This window comes from Larimichthys crocea, unplaced genomic scaffold, assembly GCF_000972845.2.
Source record: "Larimichthys crocea isolate SSNF unplaced genomic scaffold, L_crocea_2.0 scaffold537, whole genome shotgun sequence".
In the NCBI taxonomy this organism is placed as follows: domain Eukaryota; kingdom Metazoa; phylum Chordata; class Actinopteri; family Sciaenidae; genus Larimichthys; species Larimichthys crocea.
Window position 1 is genome coordinate 68528 of NW_020857021.1, and position 23292 is coordinate 91819.

The 23292-nt window shown below is 40.5% G+C and overlaps 1 protein-coding gene across 2 annotated transcripts in view; it reads left to right on the forward strand.

The window, feature by feature from the left end:
* Nucleotides 1–233: 233 nt before the first annotated feature.
* The window catches only part of vldlr (very low density lipoprotein receptor), a 55947-nt gene continuing 32888 nt past the window's right edge, over nucleotides 234–23292 (forward strand). The window contains exons 1-3 of one of the 2 annotated variants that reach the window (XM_027276735.1): nucleotides 234–742; nucleotides 12176–12295; nucleotides 19209–19331. In XM_027276735.1, coding sequence (XP_027132536.1) covers nucleotides 535–742; nucleotides 12176–12295; nucleotides 19209–19331 — 451 coding nt within the window. In that variant the 5' untranslated portion in view covers nucleotides 234–534. The remainder of the gene's footprint in view (nucleotides 743–12175; nucleotides 12296–19208; nucleotides 19332–23292) is intronic. The other variant, XM_027276736.1, reaches the window with a different exon arrangement.

Sequence of the window (23292 nt, forward strand, 5' to 3'; positions counted from 1 at the left end):
AGTTTTCTAATGGGTGCATGACAGAAAAAGTTCATACATGAATAACCAAGACAGAAAGGAAAAACAGTGCAATTATACAGAATGAGTGCTATTTTCTTTGACACTCTGTAAATAAATATAACCCACTTTATGATTTTTTATTATTCCACGCGGACAGTAAAGGGTTAACAGTGTGCCAAAGACCTGCTTGAAGGAAGAAAAAAAAAATCCTCCTCAGCTGTGACGGACTCTGTGCAGCACTAACAAACCGTTCACCGGGGCCGCTCATTAGCGTCAATTTTAGAAAATGGATTTCAGCTCGAGAGGAGACAACGGGAGCCCGAACGGCCCCTACGGCGCGTGGCTGTAGAACGAGTTCAAAAGGCGCGTGGTGTGCGCGGCCGCCTCCGTTTTATCCTCACTTCTCTGCAGCGCGTGCTGCTGCTCGGTCGGTCGGTCGGTGGCGTCGGCAGGAGCGGCCGTTGTGTTGTGCTGATCTACTGTGTGTGTGTGTGTGTCTCTGTGTATGAGCGCGCGTGTTTGTTGCGTGTATATATGTGTGGTTTGCGCGTGAACCGGCAAAATCAAAGACCAAGCAGGCCAGCGCGAGCCAGCGAGAAACGCAGGCAGGCAGGCAGAGAGGCAGCCCGCGAGCGCTCTGCTAGCAAAGCGTACGTTACACTGCGAGAGATGGTCACGTCCACACCGGGGATCCTTCTGCTGCCGCTGCTAATATATCTCCAGCATTGCATTAACGTCCACGGTAAGTCCGCTGTGAGTGTGTATTTGCTGTCTGTGTTTTTTTTTTTTCCCGTGTGTGTGTGTTGGAACACGCTCCGTGTACGCTGGGGTTAGCTAACGTTACCGAGCTGTACACCTGTCTTGGCTGCTCCTTGAAGGGACGACCGTGCTCGGGCTACACCTTGGGCTAGTCAACCTTGCGTTTTTTTGTTTTTTTTTTTTGTTTTTTTAGACAAGAAATCTCCTGAAATGACGTCTCTCGGGGACCCAAAGGACACATTTACTGCTCCGTGTGTGCTTTTATATTTATATATATAAGGGAGCGTGTCCGTCTCTTTCAGTCAGTCACTGATTTAGCCTGGGTTTAGGGGGGGTGGAGAGGCCCGTTTAGTTTTTTTTCTGCTTCTACACTGCCAGTCATTTTTCATTCATGGCCAATTAGCCCCGCGGTCAATTAATTTCACCCTGAAAACACGCATAAACCCCCCCTCTTGATGCGCTGTATTGTCGACTATTCATGTCCTGATTTCTCTCCTTCACTTCCACTGTGGGATTCTCCTCTGCCATCACCGCCCCCAGCGAGGTCGGTAATGTATTTATTTATTCCTCAAGTGGACGCCGGCAGAGGGGGAGAGAGAGAGAGAGAGGGATGGCGGGGAGAAGAAAAGAGGGTTACGGTGGGTTGATACGGAGTGATGAGACTGGCAACAGGAGGAGGAGAAGGGGGTAGTAAAGCGGCTCCGCAGGGCAGTCCCGGTACGGCAGCAGCCGCTCAGGGCACGCAGGTGGAGGAGTGACCGCCGCTGATTACCGAGCGCAGGTGATTTCAATGAGAGCCTAATTACGAGCAGAGGTCAAGGTTGAGTTCTTATTACAAACTGTGCTGCAACTGTAGATCATCTCCATCATTCGCTACTATTAGTTCCTTATTGTTACTATATTAAGTCCAACCAACAACCTAAAACACATTGATGTTTGACAGATTATGGCATTAAATGCTGAACAGCATAAAATTAGTGCAGAAATATTTAATATAAATTAGTTTAATGACTGAAATTTAATCTAAAAACTTTTTCTTTTTTGTGTGTCAGTTTTCTATAATTTCTTTATTTGGGTTTTGGACTGTTGGTGGAAGAGACCACCTTTCTGACAAACTGACCTTTTTAATAGACTGACTCCTTTTTTCTTTCTTTTTTTGTAGATGAATCGTTTCTGCACTGATTTTACCCCCTTGTCCTTTTTAACAGCATTGACTACCAATGCAAAACTGTATTCACGATATGAAAAAACAGACCAGCCAAGCATGTAGTCAGCTAGTCCTGATCCACGACTGTCACATGAAGTGGAAAGGACATGTTTTACACTTGAGGCACCTTGGTCAGGTTAGATTGTGATTTTAGTTACTTTGCACTCACCTAACAGTTTTATTTCTCCATATTGGTTGCTAAAATTGGCAACAATCCAGTGGGTTTATTACTTATATTTTATGGGCTGTTCAGTGACTGAAATGTCCAAGTTCTTGCACTGATGTGCTGGAAGTATATGACAATATATGTCCGGGTCCTGGGTCAGAGCTCATTGCTGACACAGTGGATCTGCTTTTCGAGCCCTGGCTACACAAAATATTTACATAATTTTGGCATAATTTTATTAATGCAGTAACTAATCACTTGAGTGCTTATTCGCACGTAGGCTAAATTCTAAAACAGTTGAGAGAGGCAGAGAGCTGCGTTTGGCTGCTTGTGTCTTGCAAAGCTTTCACTCTATTGAATTCCTACCGTGGAAAATGGCCTTTGGCGGCGGGGAATGGTGAATCAAAACTAGTGCTTTTATTATACACACACTCCCTATAGCATACACCCACCACCTCCTTCTCATTTCCAGCTTCAAACCCAAACACATGTACGAGCGCACGGATTGAGATTGCGTGAGCCTATTTGAGCAAGACGTCACGCAAATTAGATGGCGACAAGCACAGCAGAAGCAACGCTGGCCTGATTAAAATGGATGTATTTTTCCCTCCGCGGATACTGTGATACCATGCGCTAGACCCAGATCCTCAGCTACATGAGAGGGGGGGCTGTGTGAGGGTGCGCTTGGCTCTTGAAGTGGGCGGGGTGGTGGACAGAGGGAGGAGGAGGAGTACGCAGCAACCATTTCTGTTACTGGGGAAAATTACATTACCATGACCTCCAGCATGACAGCATTTATATAGCCCACTATGATCTACTATTTTGGGACGTAGACAGTTGATCGCCGCTCCACGCCTGTTGAATCTGGATCCAGAGGGAGTTCTCCGGTTTTAAGATTATCACGTAAAAAAATCTGTAATTTGAAGATCACACGTCGGGTTAATAGCTGAGTCCAGATAATTGGCTCTTTAAGTTAAAGCAGACCTTTTTTAATCGACACATCTGATGCGTGAGTGACATAAAAATGTAAGGTGGTGCACAACGTCCACTGTCAGGAAGAAAAATCTGAGATTTCAGAAATCTTTTGAGAAAAAGTTTTGAGAAAATATTACTACTAGAATGTTGAACTATTTTGACAGTAAACCTTTATCGAGTATAAAAACCTGTTTTCTTTGTGGCACTGGGTTCAAAAATATTTAATCCACATTTTTGAGGTTTTTCCTCGTGGTGCGCTGCAGTCACGGTAGAATTGTTGCTGCCTCCAGATAATGTGTGCAAAATGACGACAAAAAGCGGTACAAAAGGTTCTGAAGGGAGTAGAGGCAGTGACATCTCTCATAACTTTGACAAGACAAAGTGGTGAACGCTTCCTCAGTTCAAATTATGTGACAGCCGTGTTTGGAGAATTCAGACTTTAAATGTCACCTGAAAACTGACACTGCAGGGAGTATTCCTGCACAGGTTTGTATACTCCAGGTCACTATTGAAGCCGGTTATTGTGCTGATTGGATCAAAGTGCAGTGTGCACACTTTTCCAGACAGCAAGTCAGTGAGGTTTGTGTCGATATTGGCGCCGTAACCCAAGAGAATACACCCTTAAAGAAAAAACTCCAGAATATATTAGTCCCGGAAGCTTCTGTTTTTAGTTACAGTGGCTACATCTCACATCTACTTTACATTTACATTTCTACATCTACTGTTTTATTCAATTCAGTATCCGATGTCCCCCAGGAAACTGAGTGGAGGTGTTAAGTGTTCTCAAAGTGCCAATGTTACATTAGCATTATTAGATAATGCTGAACAGACCAAATCAGTTTGTACTTAATCTGCATTATCACCCCACAATAAAGTCACTAAATGAAAATGCTTCCATAATCACTTTTTAAGAGCCTTCTCAATGATTTTTTTATAATATGGAAACTAGTGACAGCCTCTATATGTCTGCAAAATGAATCAAATCCTGCGACTCTACAGCATGTCACTGTTCAGCAGTGTGAAGCAAACATGATTTGTGCTTGACAAGTTTAATCTTGCAAACATGCTTGCCTTTTAATAGAAATGTCAGTAATTAAACATACCTTTCCAGTAAATCTGTCCATTTTCTAAAAACCGAGTGTGTATCTGAACTACAGGAAGTCTTGGTTCAAGTGTTATGTTGTCATTCTGACTAATATTGAATGTTTCAGGATCCCTGACTGTCCACTAAAATCCTGCTCTTGTCTAATGGAATTTATAGCGATGACACCAGCAGTTTGTAATTGGAGGACAAAAGCTTACCATGTTTGCCATTTTCATAAATTATTAAACTGACAGTCAAGATGATAAATTATCTGTCATTCTAGGGCCCGTACTATACTACACATTTGGGTAAGTAGCAAACTGTAAATTACTGACGTTAAACGTCTGGTCAGATTTTTTTATTGACTTATTCTTTGATCACACTTATAATATCAAAACTTTAGTTAAGAGTTATGAAAAAACATTTCTTATGTGTTCATGTGTTTTTTTGGTATTGGTTATCTCATCAGCACTGCTCTCTTCTTAAATTTAAAAAAACAAATGTGTGAATGTTGAACAGCTATAAACACTGACTGATATTTGTTTCCTCTTTCACCCTGCTGCACCTTTCTGATACTTGTCTGGTTCACATGGTGATTTGTTTTTGATGAACACATTACTAAGCAGTCAGTGGGCGCCACTGACTCTGATCTCTACCCCTCTCTCTTTGGCTCTGTCAGCATTTAATGCACGTCAGCAGTGAGCAGTAGGTCAGGCTGATGTGATGAGTCAGAACTTTTACTGTTTATTTGAACTGTTTCCTTCATGTAACAACTCATGATGATGACTGGCGTGTGTGTGTGTGTCTGTGTGTTTGGATTTGGATTAAACATGTAAAGAGTAGGAAATTTGATTCTCCACAGGATATAAACATAAGCACTGGGGCCAAAAAGGCAACTGAGCTTTACATGCTTGTTTTCAAAATGTCCAATATGTTTTCAAGGAAAGTGGGTGGGTTTACAGGCAACATGATGTAGTAATTGAACAGCAGCTTTCTTACATTTAGACACAGACATTCAGTACACCTGTACAATGGAAGGCCATACAAGTTCTTTTCATCTTTCTTGTTGTACTGGAGTCTGGACTAGTAGTGTTCCTGTTAACTGATTTCGCTGTTGATTTTAAACGGTGATTTTTAGATTTAGACTAGTCTAAAAGATGCTAAAACAGTCAGAACATAGCAATACAGTTACTAAGCAGGTGGCTGCTAACGTCTTGCACAACAGTGAGCCGCTGTTGTATAATTAATCTTTTTTTTTTTTTTAGTTGAACTGACTAGTATTTCAAGGTGTTGACTAGAAAGGGTAGCTACGTTTAATCGACTAGTTGACCAATCGAGCATATCCCTCGTCTGGACTTTATTAACTTGACAAATCTCAACTGTTAGGCTCCTCCCACAACTCGAAAGTTATCTAACAACTTAGATTTCCTCTTCTATACATGTCGGTGTCTCAGATTCACATTCAAAAAGAAACTTTCATTGCATGAATGCCAGGTCAACTGTACCAACTTAACACATTTCTGACCTGCTGAAAGTACTGTCTGTGTTTGGTGTGTCCTTGGTCTTGTACATTTAAATGGGTAAATCCATTATGCTTTGATTGTGCTGATTGAAATGGTAATGTGGATGAAAGGTCAGCATACTCTCCATTGTGTAACCTGACTGCGGTGGAGGTACAACTGCCTGAGTCTTGGCTGAATGCAAGTCTGCAGGCTGTTGGCGCTGTCGGCTGCGTGTTCACCTCCTCCTGTGCTGTGAAGTCTGTGGACTTGTGTCAGGCATAGCCAAAATAAATGAAGATACTTTGAAGGACAGCTTTTGAGGTGCTTGCAGTTTTTTAATATTGTAAATGTACTGAGAAAAAAGACTAACTGCTCATTTTCTTTACAAAGACAGTCATTGTATACTGTTCAGTGTCATTTATCTGCGAGCAAACATGCTAGCAAGTAGCCTAGTTATGATAGTTTCCTGTATTTGTTGTCTTTAGTAAAAAAAAAAAAAAAAAAAAATGCCATGAAATAAAAAAAAAGACCTACCTGCTAAACTTCAGACATAGAGTAACCAACAGTGCAATGATGCCAAGACAAACCAACACAGTACTTTGTTAAAAAACATCTTGATGCACTGCAGTTAAAGCTGAATTAACAAGAAAGTACAAATGATTGAGAATTTGCTGTAGTTTCCTCAAATGTAAGACCCTCCAGATAAAGGGTGGTAGACAACCTGAAAGCAACGGTTTTGAATTACAGTGTTTCGTCTTAAGTTTTCTCGGATATTGTCGGATAAAGGCTTTATTTTTTGTTCTGCAGGTTTTCTAGGATGAATTGTGGCTAAAAAGTAAAATGTAGATTTCTTCTGTAGATCACTGGGCTGGCTCCCAGTCTTTCTGGCACCATGGACAAACTTGGATGTCAAACAAGATTAAAATTTGGACATAAATTGGTCCAGTGTGTGTGGAAAATCTAGATTACTATACAACACAGCAAGGTACTGGACGAGGCCCAGCTTCCATCATCAGTGGGACACTCTGATCAAAAGCTTACAAAACTGTACTTCAATTAATTCAACATTCTTGTCTGGCAATGATTTTTCAACATTTCACTGAATTCCCACAGTGCAACTGAGCTCTACCCACTGCATGACGGCAGAGAGCCTCTCAAAGCACTTTATTTCATTACTTTGCTCTTTTTTTTCTTTTTTCTTTTTCTGGTGTTCGGAGGTATCTTACAAAAAATCTATGGAAAAAGGAAGTTCATGCCATTCCATGACTCATTTGTGTGTTTCCCCTTTTTCCAGGAAATGTTTTGGTCATTGTTTTCTTCCACTCTTCCAAAGAAACATCTTGACATAAATGAACTTTAGATTGAGATCCTGTAGTTAAAGGAGTCTGATTTATTTAATAAACAGGTATCATCTTATCAGGAGAATATGGCCAACACTTACTGTATAACACAAACTGACGTGAAGTTGCTTTATGCTTCTGTCTCTGAAATGTGTATTAAAATAAGCCAGTTTCTCACATTGAAGTCAAAGCTCCTGGTTGGTGTCTGTCTATATGTTACCATGGAGTCCAGTAAAGTAGGCTATGTGGACAAGAGGCTCTCTTAGTTTTGCTCAGATTTCAAAGAAACTAAACCAGTTGTACAGAACTTGAACATTCCCATTATACTTGCAGAAATGAGACCTTTGATGGCCTCTTTGACTCTATATTTGAATTGTTTGTCCCTGTAATTCCCTGAGCATTCTCCTTGCACCAACGTTCTGGTCTTTGGTAATGACCGACTATGTTTTACTGGAAAACGGTCTCTTATACTGTAGTTGGTTATTTCCAAACCCCATCGTTGCAATGGCTCCACTGAAATGCTTGGCCTATTTGAAATTAAGTAGTTCAATTCACTTTTAAGGTGACAAGATTGTTGAAATAATTGTTCCTGTAATGGATCAAGATGACAATACCTTCTTTAAGTTGCTTTTTTTCTTTCTCACTCCTGTCAAAATAAAAACTAATTTGACTTTAATTCAGGAAATGAGCAATTGCAAGATGGCACCGTGTTCAATTAATAGAAAAATGGAGGAATAAAAAGCAGCATTCGTATTAGCTTTATTCAAGGCAGTCATTGCTGCAGATCTTAGTTAATGATACAAACCGAGCAGTATGAGCCTTGTTGAGGTGGGAGGTTTTCCTGAACTGTGAACGCACTTGAAGAAATGTTTGTGTCCCTCTCCTTTTATTATCTGTGAAGGGTTATTTGTTAGATGGGTTGATGTGCTCCGTTTGTTCTGATTTTAAAATGCAGGTGCGTACGCTGTGATCCATTATGCTTTGATTGTGCTGATTGAAATGGTAATGTGGATGAAAGGTCAGCATACTCTCCATTGTGTAACCTGACTGCGGTGGAGGTACAACTGCCTGAGTCTTGGCTGAATGCAAGTCTGCAGGCTGTTGGCGCTGTCGGCTGCGTGTTCACCTCCTCCTGTGCTGTGAAGTCTGTGGACTTGTGTCAGGCATAGCCAAAATAAATGAAGATACTTTGAAGGACAGCTTTTGAGGTGCTTGCAGTTTTTTAATATTGTAAATGTACTGAGAAAAAAGACTAACTGCTCATTTTCTTTACAAAGACAGTCATTGTATACTGTACTTTTCCCACAATGTGAGTCACGATACCAAAATCAGTAACTGCGATACTATACCAGACAAAGTATCACGAGATTATTGCAATACCGCTGCCTTTTTTTATTATTATGAACGGCAATATATTTGTACAAGTTATAAATACTTAATTACTTATAATGTTGTTGCATGGTACTGGTGAAGTAAGAATTAGACTGAAACAAGTTTGAAACAACGAGTTCGTTTTTTTTTTAGCAAAGCTAGTGTTGCCACTGACAACTACGCAGCAGACTCGCCACTCGGGCCTGGTGCTTCTGCTATGTTGAGTGTGTTGTCTCGTGTTTGACTGTAAGCTGTACGCGCATCTGGGCGAGACAGAACTTTAACTTGTTTGTTTTTTAAGCAAATTTCTATCGAAGCGGAGCTGTCTTTATGGAGTTCATTCTTGCTGGTAGAAACACACAAACAGTAGTTTGTAGTTCGTTTGCAGTAGTTGGCATGTTGGTTTGTTTACAAGGGAGTAGCATGCAGTGAGAAGCCGGAAGGAGAGTGGAGGCGGCCGCTATGTTGTGGAAACTGGCACCGGTAGTATAGTAATCCACGGTAGTACCGTCGTATAGAATTTCTAGTATAGTAGGAACCATTACGATTTGGCACCGTGGGTATCGTACAACTCTAATACTGACTAAACACCCAACCTCCAGATCCAATAAGAGTTCCCTTTAGGCCAATGATATGTGAGGAGCAATATGGCAGCATTCATTTGTATTAAGTTATCTGGCAGGTGGTTTACTGGGATCGTCATCACTTTTCCAGTGAGATGTAAGCAAAGAATACACATTCAAGCTCAAACTGATCTTCATTGTGATCAGTTTGAGCCTGTGAGAAAATGTCAGAAAAATATTTTCAAAATATTGACCACAACCTAAGGTCCAAGACCCAAACACATTTACAGTGGCAGACAATAAAGGCAGCTGATCCTGACATTTGAGGAGCTAGCACCAGAAAGTGAGTGAGGAAGTAATCGATTATCATTTAACAGCTAGCCTTGTCTCTACAGCTGATCCTTGTGGTTACAAGAGCAAATGTGGTTGAACATAAATTGATTTCTTATATAAATGCTGCAGCACTTACAGTAGTTTAAAAAATCTGCTGGGCTTCATGAAATGTTTTTTTTATAATAGAAGTGGGCCACCTCGCCTGAAGCAATGCTGCATTAAAACACAAATTTAATTCATTTTTAAAAAATAAAATATTTCTCAGGGTAAAAAGGCAGAATGCTATTCCATGCAGCAAATGCCATTTTAATGAAAAACAAGATAAGATACAAAACAAGATACATATCAGGGTGGCCTACCACATTTAATAGTCTCCTGGGGGGTACCATACGTGTTCACATGGTGATTTTTGATCAACTCAGGATGAAGCAGAGGCTGGCTTATTCAGAAAAGCATCAAATCCTCACATTTAAGAAACTGGACACTGTTTGGCTTTTTGTCTTGATCAGATTATTAAATGTTACATTGCTAATCAACTACCAAATATAAAACATTATAGTAAGATAATTTAATATCAATTATACAATATAAAACTCATTAGCCTCAGATTGAGCATCAGATCAGTCAGTCATATTACCCTTGTGGTAGAGATCCCTCACGGGCCACAGCTACAGACGAAGTCTGTCGAGCCATAAATTTTGGCACAGTTCCATTCATGCAGGTCTTCAGTCATGTGTCGCTGCTTCGGTTAAAGGCCTGCAGCTCTTCAGGTTCAGATCAAATCAGCAGGGTAGTGTTTGTCTCCCTAAAGGAGCCTCTGACCCACTTAAAACAGTTCCTTTAGAATGGTGTCTCAGTGACTAAAAGCAGTTTTAGAGACTTTAGAGTCTGGTGTGAATGCCTGAAATCCGTTTAGCCCCCAAATGTTGTTAAAATCGATATTTAATTTTGGCAAATGCCTGAAAAGTTTGGACTGGGAGACTTGACCTTTTTTATAAAAAGTAGTTGACCTCTCAGCGGCACAGCCATTCAGCTGGATGTTCCACTGTGTTACCACCGTGTGCTCCATTTACCCACCTGGACAGACTCGCAGTCCAGACTAAAGTGAGTGTCAAGGTCAGATGGTGTTATTTTAAGGCCTGGAGTCGTCACTACCTCCAGAGTGCACACTGCACTGCAATGACAACTACCTGCTACACAGTCTGGAAATCCAGTTTGTCTTGTGCCGAAGAGGAAATAAATCTTAGGTCAGTTTTTTTCCTATTCTAGTTTCATTTCTGTGAAAACTGAGAATTGAATTGAGAAGATATTTCGACACGGCAGTGCTGGTTTGTCACTTCCTGTGACGCACAGTTTTTAAAAACATTTTTTTTTTACATCAACAACTGTCTCCTTTCTCTATCCTCCATTTTCTGTTTCAGTTTTTTCCAAAGGATCTTGTGTTTTGTGTTTTCTGTTGCTAACCTTCTAGGCCTAGAAAATTGAACACCGCCATTTCTAGTTTACTGGCTTCAGTTACATCTCTCTACCAAAACAAGATGATCAAAGAGGTTAAAAACGAAGTCAGCAGGCAGCTGGGTCTTCTCCTCATGCTCCCCTCCTCTGGAATAACCTCCCTGACTGAGACCTTTAGTCCAAACTTAAAACTCATCGTTCAGCTTAACTTTCAGTTCAATGCTTATTCCTTGATTACATTAGGGCCGTCACCAATCACAATTATCCTAGTGGCTGATCAGTGTGTCTCCCTGTATCTATTCCTCATACTTCTGTGTGCCTATGTTTCCCCTGGCTTGCCCCCTTGTCCTCATTTCACTTGCTCCTCTGTGCTGAACCACCAGCCTGTGCTTGTTGGCCTTCTCCTGTGTGAAAGGTGTGCTGAGCTCTGCCTCTTATGTTTGTGTAGTCTTTCCAGGTCTCCACGGTGGAGTGGAAGCTGTGTGACTCAGGTCTCACCTGGAAGTTGCCGACTCGTTCCAGGATCCAAAAAACCAAGAGAGATTCAGCTTCCAAGTATTTGAACCAACCACAGAAAAATGGGAAATTTCCTCATTTGGACTCGTGCTTTAGTCTCTTTGTAGATGAATGTCTTTTCTCAGTGGAAGCACTTTTTTTCCCTTCCCTCCGTGACCTACATATGGTTCATCTACAATGCAGAATAAATCCATCAGTTTATTTTTTTGTTTTTTTCAGTAACGTTCCAAAGTCAGCAGGCTATCAGCCTAATCATCTCGTCCAATCAATATTCAGAAATCTGCTTCTTTGTCGTTTTTGATAATAGTGGAAAGTTTCTGTGGAAAGTTTCTTCTCTTCATGGCACTTGTTGTACATGTGATGTCCTTCAGACGACAGCTGAACAGATGGCACCCTGTAGACGTTTTCAGGACACTGAGGTTTAGTTCTTTACTAAAATCTTGCAAACAAGGCATGTGAGATCAGCTCTGTGTGTTTCTAAGAGCTCCAACACCGTATCATTTGAGGAAGGTGTTTCTCTCTGTATTTTTAGAGGTGTATAGATTACCGTTTCAGCGACTAGGTGACTAGTTGCTGCTCATACCCTAAATAAGGGTCGTGGCTGCAGTGTTGGCAGAGGTACAGTTGGGAAAATGTGACAAGTTGATCAAGAGCTGAAGAGAAATCGGCTTTTCTGAGCCAGCCGCAGTGGCTCAGTGGTGGTTGAGATCTGCTCGGTTCGCCAGCTAGATCTGTTGAAAACAATTTGTTTTGAAATTACAGCACCACAGGGGAGCTGTGCTACGACCACACTGAAAATCAAATTACACCGAAAAAATACAGTAAATGATAATTCTGAAAACATTTGGGGCCATAATTGCTTCAGTTTTGCTCACACTCCCTCTCTGTGTCTCTTCCTCTATAGGTACGAAGACAGAATGTGAGGCCAGCCAGTTTCAGTGTGGAAACGGTCGCTGCATCCCGTCGGTCTGGCAGTGTGACGGAGACGAGGACTGCACCGATGGCAGCGACGAGAACTCCTGTGGTGAGACGCTAAACTCAAACTGCATCACTGACATACTGCATTCAGCATCTGCTTATGAATGCGATAATCCAAAGGAAAGAAGACTTTGGTGGCCTTCTGTTTGTTCAAAAGTAATTGGTCTCTACCCCCAGAGGTTAAATCGGATTAAGGCTTCATGAATGCCAGTATAGACCACTGGACATGCACATATATAAACAGAACAGCTAATCACTTCAAGCAAGTATGTTTGTTAAGTTAGCCAATGTCAGTGAGTGGATAATTAGAGGTGGATTGTCTCCAAACGTAGCTCACTGTAAGACTGTAATTAGTCTCCACTGAAATTTCTTTCCCCTCACCAGACGGTCACACACATCACTTCTGTTTTATTTCTCTCCTTTTAAGGATAACTCTGGCAATAATGTTCATATATGAATAATTTTAATTTAATGTATTCTTAATGTTATGAAAAAGTCTTTTGAAAAGAACCAACAATGGATTCATTCTAACAAGTACTGTCTGTAGCTAAATCCTGATATACAGTGTTGTCTTCCTCTGTACCATAGAGCTCCATTGTTGCCCAAACCCACATGATGCTAATGAGCTACACTGTGTAACATGAAAACACACTGTAGTTTGTTTTGACTCAGTCATACTGTCCTACTTCTTTATATATTTGATAGAAAAGCAAACATGTATTCATCCACAACAGAAAAAAGCTCAGCTGTGAAAGTATTTTGGAGAGCTCTGATTTGAATAGACTTGTAGCTGCTAACTAGCTGTTAACTTGTGTCAACTTGGCTATGAAGGTTACAAGAAGACAGTTTTATCTGCACTTTATGGCTGACTAAAGTAATGCAACCCTCAGTTGCGACCATCGGACATGCTATTCATATATCAGATATACATCACACAAACCCGACAGAGAGCCACAGACAGGGAAGTCTATAAGAGAAATCCAACACCAGCCTCCTCTACCGCACATGCTCAATCCCTTTTCTCCCTCCTCACAAAAGTTGTGACAGTCCATGTTTGTTAGGGTCGTACTGTCTGTGCTATTCTGATGGCTGATCTGTTCAGGAGGATCAGTTGCCATTTCCATTGCTCCTGTGCTGGTGTGGGCTGGAAATGTGTTTACCCTGTTAATGTGGACTTTGATGGAGCGTGGGACGGCAATCCATCTTGGATACAATTAAACATGTTTTCCTGCCAAAGTGAACAATATGGAAATGAAGTTGGAAATGGAGCCTGAGTCGTATCTTGAAAGGTCACCTCACAGGGTGCCAGATTAACTTCTGCATCGGTTGGACTCGTGCCAGTTGTTTGTTTTTCTCACCCCTTACTAACTCTGACACTACATTTGGTTACACTCAAACATTTAATGGAAAGAATTATTTATGTCAGAGCCTCCTTTCCTCACCATAAATACATTTCCTTTAGCCAAAATAGATGCAAATATCTGAAGCAGCAAAGAATTGTAATGAAAAATTCAAGTATATTTTCATGAGATGGTCTACGTGACATCAGTGTTGATACATACAAGACTTAGACTTGCTGCAGTTGGCAGTGACTTGCTCTGTACCTGTATCGTTGTAAGACTGCAACATTTTATTTGGTAACTAATCTATTGATTTCTTTTCCTGATTCATTTTGTTTATAAATTGTCATTCACATCAGCATACAGCTGATTAAACAGATTTAATCTTGGCTGACCAACAGTCCAGAACCCAAAAATATTCAGTTTATGGTCATGCACATGCATTTTAATGTCAAGCACACTGAGTTTACTTACTACTGCAAATGGTAATATGCAATTTAAGACACTTAATGATCCCTGATGTGGTCTCCAGGCTACCAGTTGAACAGCCTGGATCTACTGTCTAGCTTTGCTACGTTCCAGCAGTGCTGAATATGATCTTGAGGATTTCAGTATGGCCCATAGTGTATTACATCACTGACAAACCTTCTGAAAACTTAAAGAACCTTCCTCATTCTCACACATTCTCATTCAGTTGTAATACAGACTAGCAGATGTAGTGTTGGACTAAGTTTCTTTTCTAAATGAATTCTGTTTAAAGTCCCCACAGACAGTATAGAACAGATGGCACATGTTCTCACGTCAAATTTACACAGATGGATGTTACATGGCATTCAGAAGCCATGGTGTTAGCTCGGCTCAACCAGGAGCCTTCCCAGCATCCCTTAGGGCACCATGACCCGGTGATGGGGAGGTAACAGCTAGAGCAGAGCTAAATCTGGATACAGCAGAGGTGTGTGTGCGTGTGTGTCTCCAATACATTCGGATCTTTCTCCATTTTCTTTTGTCCCTCAGTCTATGTGGGTCATATGCGGCTGGGAGGAAGGGAGGGAGGAAAGAACAAGTGAAGGGAATGAGTGAGAAAGCAAGGGATGGAGGAGGAGAAGAGATCATACTGAATCCTGAGAAGCAGAAGACCCCCTTCAGATAGAAATGTACAGGTTTCCCTGCAGGAAATGAATTGGTAGAGGTGGTAAAACATCAATTACTTTACTTGAATGGCTCACAAAGAGAATTCACTCTGTACAAATGTACAGTCACTGAAATGAAATAAAACTACCTGCAGATGTATCAAAATAAAAGCCTATCACCAGTGGGAAGGATTATGCTCTTCAAGCTGTTGGAAGACTTTAAATGCAGAACAACTGCAGGAGGTTTTGTTTCACTGATCATTGATCACCTTTCATCAAAGTTATAGAAACTTGCGTACAACAAAATAATGAATAGTACGACATGACCAGGTGTTCAGACAGGTAAACCTGGAGGACTGTGAGCTTCCATCAACAGCCAATCAGAGCAGTGACTTTGCTAATGATAACAGTACCGTATTGAACAATGAATGGCCTATTTTAAAACTTTTTTCATATATAGGGCGCACCACATTATAAGGCGCATAGAATAGAAGCTACAGTAGTGGCTGGGGTTGCGTTATGCATCCACTAGATGCAGCTGCGCTAAAGGGAATGTCAACAAAACAGTCAGATAAGTCAGTCAAACTTTATTAATAGAATACAAACCAGCATTCTGACAACTCTGTTCACTCCCAAAATGAAAAAACAGCTGTTTTATTATTTTTCCCGAGGTAATGTCAGTGACGTAGTATTTTCGCGACACGAATGGTGTTGGACTCGAATTCCTCTTTACCATTCTTACTGCTGTTACTTTCATAGACATATATATATATATATACATAGACGCCTCATTGAGCAGGTTGGTCCGTTGCTGCGATACGTTAACGCGTCTGCCATATTGGATGTGGCAGATCTGCCTGTAAACTAATAAAAGGAAAATGGTTGTGCTCTACTTTGCCACATCCAAAATGGCGTCGACGTACGATTCAGCACTCAATGCGGCGTCTACTATATATGTCTATGGTTACTTCGGCGACGCCCCCTGACTACGGTAGCCATGATTAACCAATATTGATCCATATATAAGGCGCATCGGATTATACGGCGCTTCAGAAAATTGAAGGCTTTTAGGTGCGCCATATAGTGCGCAAAATACGGTATTTTAAGGTTAAATAATTAAACTGCCACCAGTGTCTATGTTCGAGAATTTTAAAGAAGAACCCTTGAATAAGAAGGACTGGATTCAAAGTTTAAGTAACCTTGTGCAAGAAGGAGCATTTAACAGTGCAACACACAAAAAGGTTTACAGAGAAAAGGCTCCCTGAGGAGCTCTGTCAGTTGATTCTTATACAATTTTCTTAAAATGGACTGTCTCGGACATCTCCCCACTCACAATTTCCTTTTTTGGTTTTCCGCTTAGTAATGAACATTAAGTTTCTTGTCCAAAATGACACTTCCCTCAACCTGTCTCTCTTTTCCTTGAACTATTTTTTATTTTTTTTTTTTAATTATCTCTCCCTGCCAGCCTCAGTAAACACATGCCAGATAAGGGGAGTGGACGAGATATGCAAAAGATAAACACACACACTCCCCATAAGAGTTAAAACATCTGCACCCCAGTATACTCCTACTCTTTATAATAGTCTGCTAAACCAAGGTTGACAAGATCCATCATGTAAACATGGCCACCTTTCCCAGTCAGAAGCTAGGATTTCCCACACATTGGATATAACTTCAATGCAGCATTTATTCCAGTTTCAACAACTGGCCTGACTGACGTGAGGATGGTCTGACAAAAAGAATGCCCAATCTGGGTGTTGAATTTTAAACTAATCATCAGCGACAGAAAAACGATCCTCCTGATTCAGCATGTGATCAAACTCTACAGTGGGTGAATGTCTTTAACCAGAGAGGAACACAGTCGGACATTTTGTCTCAGTACAAACTATTGTTATCGGTGCAAATAGCCATCAATAGTTGATCCACCAGTCATGCAAGGGCATACTGTAGCAATCGGTGCACACATGCGCCTGCTTCACACACCCACACATCCGTCAACCCGGGGAATTTCTTTGCCGCCGTTTTAAAACCAAAAAGGAGCATTTCTACTCACCAGTAGAAGAGGCTTAGTCTGTCCTGAGAGTGTTCGTAAATCCATAAAAATGGAGGTTGATAATTGGGCCCATTGTGACTTGCTGCTGTCGTCGCTCAAATTGGAGTTGGTTGTTTTTTTCGGGTACATATTTGTATTCTGGTCAGAGAGGCTGAGGGAAGGCCTCAAGGAGACATGGCGTCCTGTGTGCAGGGTAGAGGAGTTTGTTTTGAAATCCCTCAAACATCTTGAAACACTCCATCTCTTTTCCTTTCCTGATGAGGAATACTTTCCTACATAACCTGGAGATGGGGCTGAATGATTATTATTTTATATCAAATCAACGATTGCAAGTTAAAATTGCAAGAGCCTCAATTTTATTCAGGGCTTTCATAATTAACTGTCTTAATACACTGTAGTAGATGAAAGGATTAGTTGGAGACTTTAATTTTTCAGCCGTACACTGTTGCAGTCACATTTTCTCAGCTGTAGTTAATTTGGCGAGTTAGCTGAACAACAACAAAGAAACTCTCGGCTGCTGTCCACTACATTTTCTTTGCATGCTGTTGTTGCGCTGTGTCAGACATGGTTTTGTCTGTTGTCTAGCTTCACTTGTAGTCTTCAGAAGTTCTCAGAAGACCTTGATGACTTACACAGCAGTGTTTACTGAAGCTTGATCAAAGAGACTGGAGATCAGCAGTACAAGTGAATCACTGTATCAGTGCCAACCCAATGTAGAAGGTTTCTTCCTGGCTGGAAGCATTTATCCTTACTAGAACTACAGAGATTCACTGTGTCCAAATAAGGTCATTCTTCACCCATCTGTACACATGTGACGCTTCTGTTGGTACTGGATCAAGTCTAGCCTGAGACGTGTGTCACTTCAAGTCACACACAGCGTCTTCTACAGTGAGCCAGTCTGTCTGAAATAAAATAAAGCTAATCTTGACCCTGGTTTTGCCAAGGAGCTGGACCACAGAGCATCACTCTGATCCAGTAGTGTCCAAACAACGGGTCCCTATCAACACTAGTGGTCACCAACCCCACGGGGTTGTGAGGCCTTCTTAATTTTAAAGGTGTGAGAAAACAAAGTTTATTCACGATATAAACTGACAGAATAAGGACACTATGAACACCTGAGCACAAGCTCTAGTACCAGAGCCTTCACTCTTGTCTCGTCCTGTATTAGAAACATACGTTTAATACAACCAAAGAATGGAAAGTGTCGGGGAGAATTGATTGCTAAAAGTAAAACACATAACATAGAACTGAAGAAATAGTTTCTGAGCAGATCAGTCAGAAAACTCATCTCTCGTCAGTTCACCATTTGTGTTAATACTACGGTTTATCCATTACTTTTGCATTAAAAATATGAGATCCATAGACTTAGTCAGGGGTCGTCTGTTTACTCAGTGATGGAAAATGGTCCCTTAAGGGAAAAATGAGTAAGCCACAGGTTGGGACAGAGTTGAACTTATTGCCGACATTGGGCTGTAGATGGTTTTGTCGGTGACGAGTCACTCCTCTCCCAATAATCTGCCAACAATCTAAGAGATCACCTCATGTCTATTTCAGACACGAAGCTGGTGTTGAGTTGAAATGCCTGAGAGCTGGTGAACACAGTTGTCAGACTCTCTCCAGTTGCCCCAATCTTTTCATGCTTTTTCTGTAAATTAATGGATGGGGTGGAATAATGTTTTAAGCCTTCAGGCTTAAAAGGCTTAAGACCTGAAGCCTGAAGGCTTAAAACATTATTCAAATAAATCAAACTGCTCCTAGCTCGTTGACATCTCAGTTTATGAAATAAGGCTGTGGACGACAACGTAGCACTTTTCAATACATGAAAAAACATGAATACAGTATATCTGAATGTTACAGAATAATAAGTATATCATCAATTTAATTGCTACATTTGTCAATTTGTCTATAGTTTACATTAAAAAATGACATTTAGCAACAGTTACTTTATCTGTTTGTGTAAACAAGTTTCATAGGTTTCAGTACTGGTCAGCCCAACTTTGAGATGTCCAGTGGTTTGTGGAGATCAGTGTTTTTCTTAATCCTTACCTGTCATGTCCTTGCTATGTCCATCATTTGAAAAGCAAAAAATGTTCCTGTTTAAGAGTTTTTTCCTTTTCAGTTTCTTAATATTTCGACTTAGTGTTTTCTATCTTGAAGCAGTCAAATCACCAGAGAATAGTTTTGAGTGCATTCTCAATGCAAATGAGTTCAGGCTTTGTTTATTTAGAAAGCAGCAAATTGTAAACTTGTGACCTTTTTTAAAAGGGGTTGAATGTTTAGGTTGGCTGTACTGAAATTCATATTAATGAGGTGAGTATGGCTTTGGTCCTTCAGGTTTTTCTCTTTATCCTTGCGTTTCTATCTATTGTGAGATGTTTGAACATGTCTCTTCTTCCACATTTAACAAAACCATCTCTCTTCTCTCTCCCTTTCCAGTTAGAAAGACTTGTGCGGAGGTGGACTTTGTGTGTCTCAACGGCCAATGTGTTCCGAAGCGGTGGCACTGTGACGGGGAGCCGGACTGTGAGGACGGGTCCGACGAGAGCGTAGAAATCTGCCGTGAGTAGATGCTTTCACCTTGGGACTGAGTGATGTTAGAAACTTTTCCAGATGTAATTTATTGCTCGCGTGTCATTCCACATCTCTCTCCCCGCATTCCTGTCACTCTTCAGCTGTCTGGAAATAAAGCTCAAAGGCCAAAAAAAAAAAATCTTGCAGTGAATGCAGTGCTTTTCAGCAGCCTGAATGAACCACTTAGGAAGAGGTTGATTTAAAAAACTATTATTTTTAAAAAAAAAAAAAAAAAAAAAAGATTCTTTTCCTGAAGTTTATTACTTCAGGTTGATTGCTGATACCTCATACAACACAAAATTCTAAGGTATGCTTTTAGGTTGGGAAATGAAGCAAACGTTACTGTTTTCCAAGTACTCAACCTCTTAAACTGACATTGGATAGGTATGTATGTGAAGGCACACAGTCAGAGCTCAAGGGTTAAGTGTATGTAGTGTTTAGTAAATATGATACGTGATGATATGTTATTCCTGCGGTATCTGCCACATGAGAGAACAATGCTGTAGACAGGCCAGCTACTCCCTCTTATTTATGAATTACGTAGAACTAATGGGTTCATTCAGAGGTTTGCAGAGCAGCAAGGTACATAAATGCACGTTAATGCTCTTCATGCTCTACCTTGTTGTTGTTTATAGTTTGAAACCACGGCTTCTCGTACACACACGTCCCCCAGGAGGTCAGACAATGTGAGCAGCTTTAATTACTGCAGGCTCTGACAGGTTCAGGCTGAGGTAATAAGCAGCAAGGACAAACTGACCTAAAAACAGTTTATCCAACGTATGCACGCTCCAATTAGAAGGTGTTTCCTAGCTGCTCTTATGGGATAACAAAGCCTTTATACAGAGGTCAATACACTTTGACTATTGTCAGGAGGCATTATGTAAATACATATCTAATCGAGATACAGAAAAAAAAACTGAAGTAAAGATACCAATGCAACTCTGTACTTCAGCTTCACAGCAACAAAATGATTGAGATCAATAAAATATCTAATCAAAGAACAACTCAACCATGATCCACTGCTATTATTAAATTACACAGATTTTAATTCAAAAACCACTAAATATGATCAGTTATAAGGTCATTCATCAACTGAGCTTGACTTGTTTTGGTACTTGAATATTTGCATTCTGCTTCTGATTATTTAATTTTGACTTTTCCACATTCATCTGACAAACCTCAAGCGGGGCCTGGGTCCTCAAACAAGCCATCGGTCTTTGGTGTACATGAAGAATTACCCAACGGTAACATGGTTTATTTTAGCTCCTCATCCACCAGCGAGGAATCTGTAATGATAAACCAATATGAGGATTAATTAATACTAATTTGATTCAGTAAATTTGTAATGGCAGTACTTGTCATGGATTGTTTTTGTATTGCTTTTTACTTAATAAGGTTTCTGAATACTTGTTCTGCCACTGAGAATATGTTGAATACGTGGAAACTTTCTTTGTGGCCCATAAAGCATGTCAGGCATAGGGCTGATTATTCTTAGTTTGCTTAGCAACCAGCTGCAGAGTTTTACTAACCTGACTATCTGAGTGCACAGTAGAGCCTGCTGCTGTGTCTAACGGCAGAAATGAAGCGAGGCACTTAAAATCTGTGAGGGGGAGTCCCCTGTGTGCAGCCCCGTCAAATAAATACATTTTCTAAGTTGAACTAAGAAGAGCTGCTGAGCTTTAAATGGTCTAACTGTGATGCAAGGTTTTGCAGAGATGCTTGTTGCAGATAAGCGATGATGGAAAGTGTTTATACTGAATTGCCTTTTAATGAGAAGCTCTCATCAGCGCTGCCTTCACCACGCTGTTGTAAAGACAAATGATCTTTGGCATCTCCTCAGGTACAGAGATGTACATCAGAGGGAAGATGAAGACGTGTCATCAAGCACTTGTTGGTTTGATATTCATTAAAATCTTCCAGCATGCTTAAAGCATTTTTATAAGTAAACACTGAACCTCAGGTCTGTACCCAACTGTAACCAGTGTCAGTAAAAGACAGAGGAGAGACTGCTGGAAGCTTGATGAGAGATTTCACATCTGTCTTTCATATTAGCAGTACAAAAGAATACAAACTGAGTAAAGCTTCAGCACAGAATAAGAAAAAAACACTTAATGAAATACACTTGATAAACAGCTGCAGTGAGTGCAGTTTGAAAGAAACTGGTAAATACTCACCATTTTAAAAAGATAAAGAAAGTAATCTTTGCACATTGAACAGACAGGGAAAGGAGTTTTATACATTTACTTAAAATAAATGTATTAAAAAGTTTCAATACAACCACCTCTATCAGGCTTTTAACAAGTGACAGTAAGGTCACATCATGGAAAAAGTAAGGACAAATTAGAGACTAATGTATGATTAGTAATTTCACATTCTGACTAAACGACTTCACGTTCTAACTAAATGTCATTGACTTGACTTAATAGTATCTAATGTCCAAAGCAGTCAAGATGTGCACTGGGACATACCAATACTATTATAACAAACTATTGGACTGTATGATATGATAAATGATATTCAAAATGGATCAGCGGCACAATAGAAGTCTTAACAAAATAAAAAAGAAATTGCTGTGGACTCCAGAATTCCTCTGACAAATGATAAGCAAAGGCCCTGCCTCTGAGACCTGAATCATTGAATGAAGCAGTAGAGACTGTTACACAATGGATTTATTTGGAGCATGACGTGTAATTGTGTGTCGTGACGTTTGGCTTTTGGATGTCACTTATTAACCGTGACAAAATGGCATGTTACCAAGAAGCCTTCAGCTCAAAGTTTGACTTCAGACTGCACCCACTAACAGAGATACCTGATGCACTATTAATAAGAACTGCTTCTCTCTAGACCTTGGAGTATTTTTTGGGAAGACTCTAGCAGTGTAAAATCTAACACGACTTCTCAGAGAACAAATGCAAAAATAATACAACCAGACACTGAATATAAAATTGAATCTATGACTGATCGAGGCTTCATCTCGATGTTTGTGAAGTGATATTTGCCGAGGCAGCAGAGGGTTTCTGGTGTGCGCGGCAGGGTTATACTCAAACTCTGACTTTTCATAGAACAGTTCTCCCTGTTTTTCGCTGCATTGTGTCAACACAGCAGGCTGAGTGCACAAACCTGAAAACAATACAAAAATAAATTCATTACCCGTGGCAGGAAAGAAAACAGCACTACGTCTTAGTCGGGGCAAATCCCTCCTGCACTGTTGAATGGGGATCTGTGGTGCTGTGCTGCCAAAATGAGAGCGCTGCTGTTTGGAGAGCCGTTAAAGCACCAGTTATTCAAAGCCGCTAGCTGTGTGGTGTTGCCAAGACCTTCTCAAGCTCCTGCAGTGTTAAAAAGACAAAATAAATGGGTGTGGTGCCCTCAAAAAGCAGCTGTTCAATAAGCTTTAGACAATGCTATTCTAATGTTGGACTAATATAGACAATGGCCATGAGGGTCCTGAACACGTTACATGTTGAACAATCATCAAAATGCTTTTTAAATGTTACAGTCTAAAAAACTTTTTGACAAACCATACGTTATTAGAATATGCTGTAGCAGGCAAGATCTAGTCATTTTATTTCACCATCAGTGAATCCTTTTGTTCTGTTCAGTCTAATGCTTGATGAATGTTGTTTGCTGAAGGAAGAGGAAGGACAAGTCAGGTTTGTCTTGTTTTGCTAATTGACACATTTGGATAAATCACTTGTTTGACAGGTTTACAGACACACACAGCACACAGTTTAACATTCGTCACAATTTTTACTGTAACTAACATGGAAAGAGTTGAATTGAATAAAAGTGACCATATTTGGGTGAGAGCTTTGAGCTAATGGGCGATGCACTGAAAGTTGGGCTGTATTCAGACTGTTTTCTAGTAGTAAAATTGGTGTCCTACCTGCTCACACAGCAACAGATGATTTTATCGTATTTGATCAGCACTGCCTTGTTTAACGTTAAA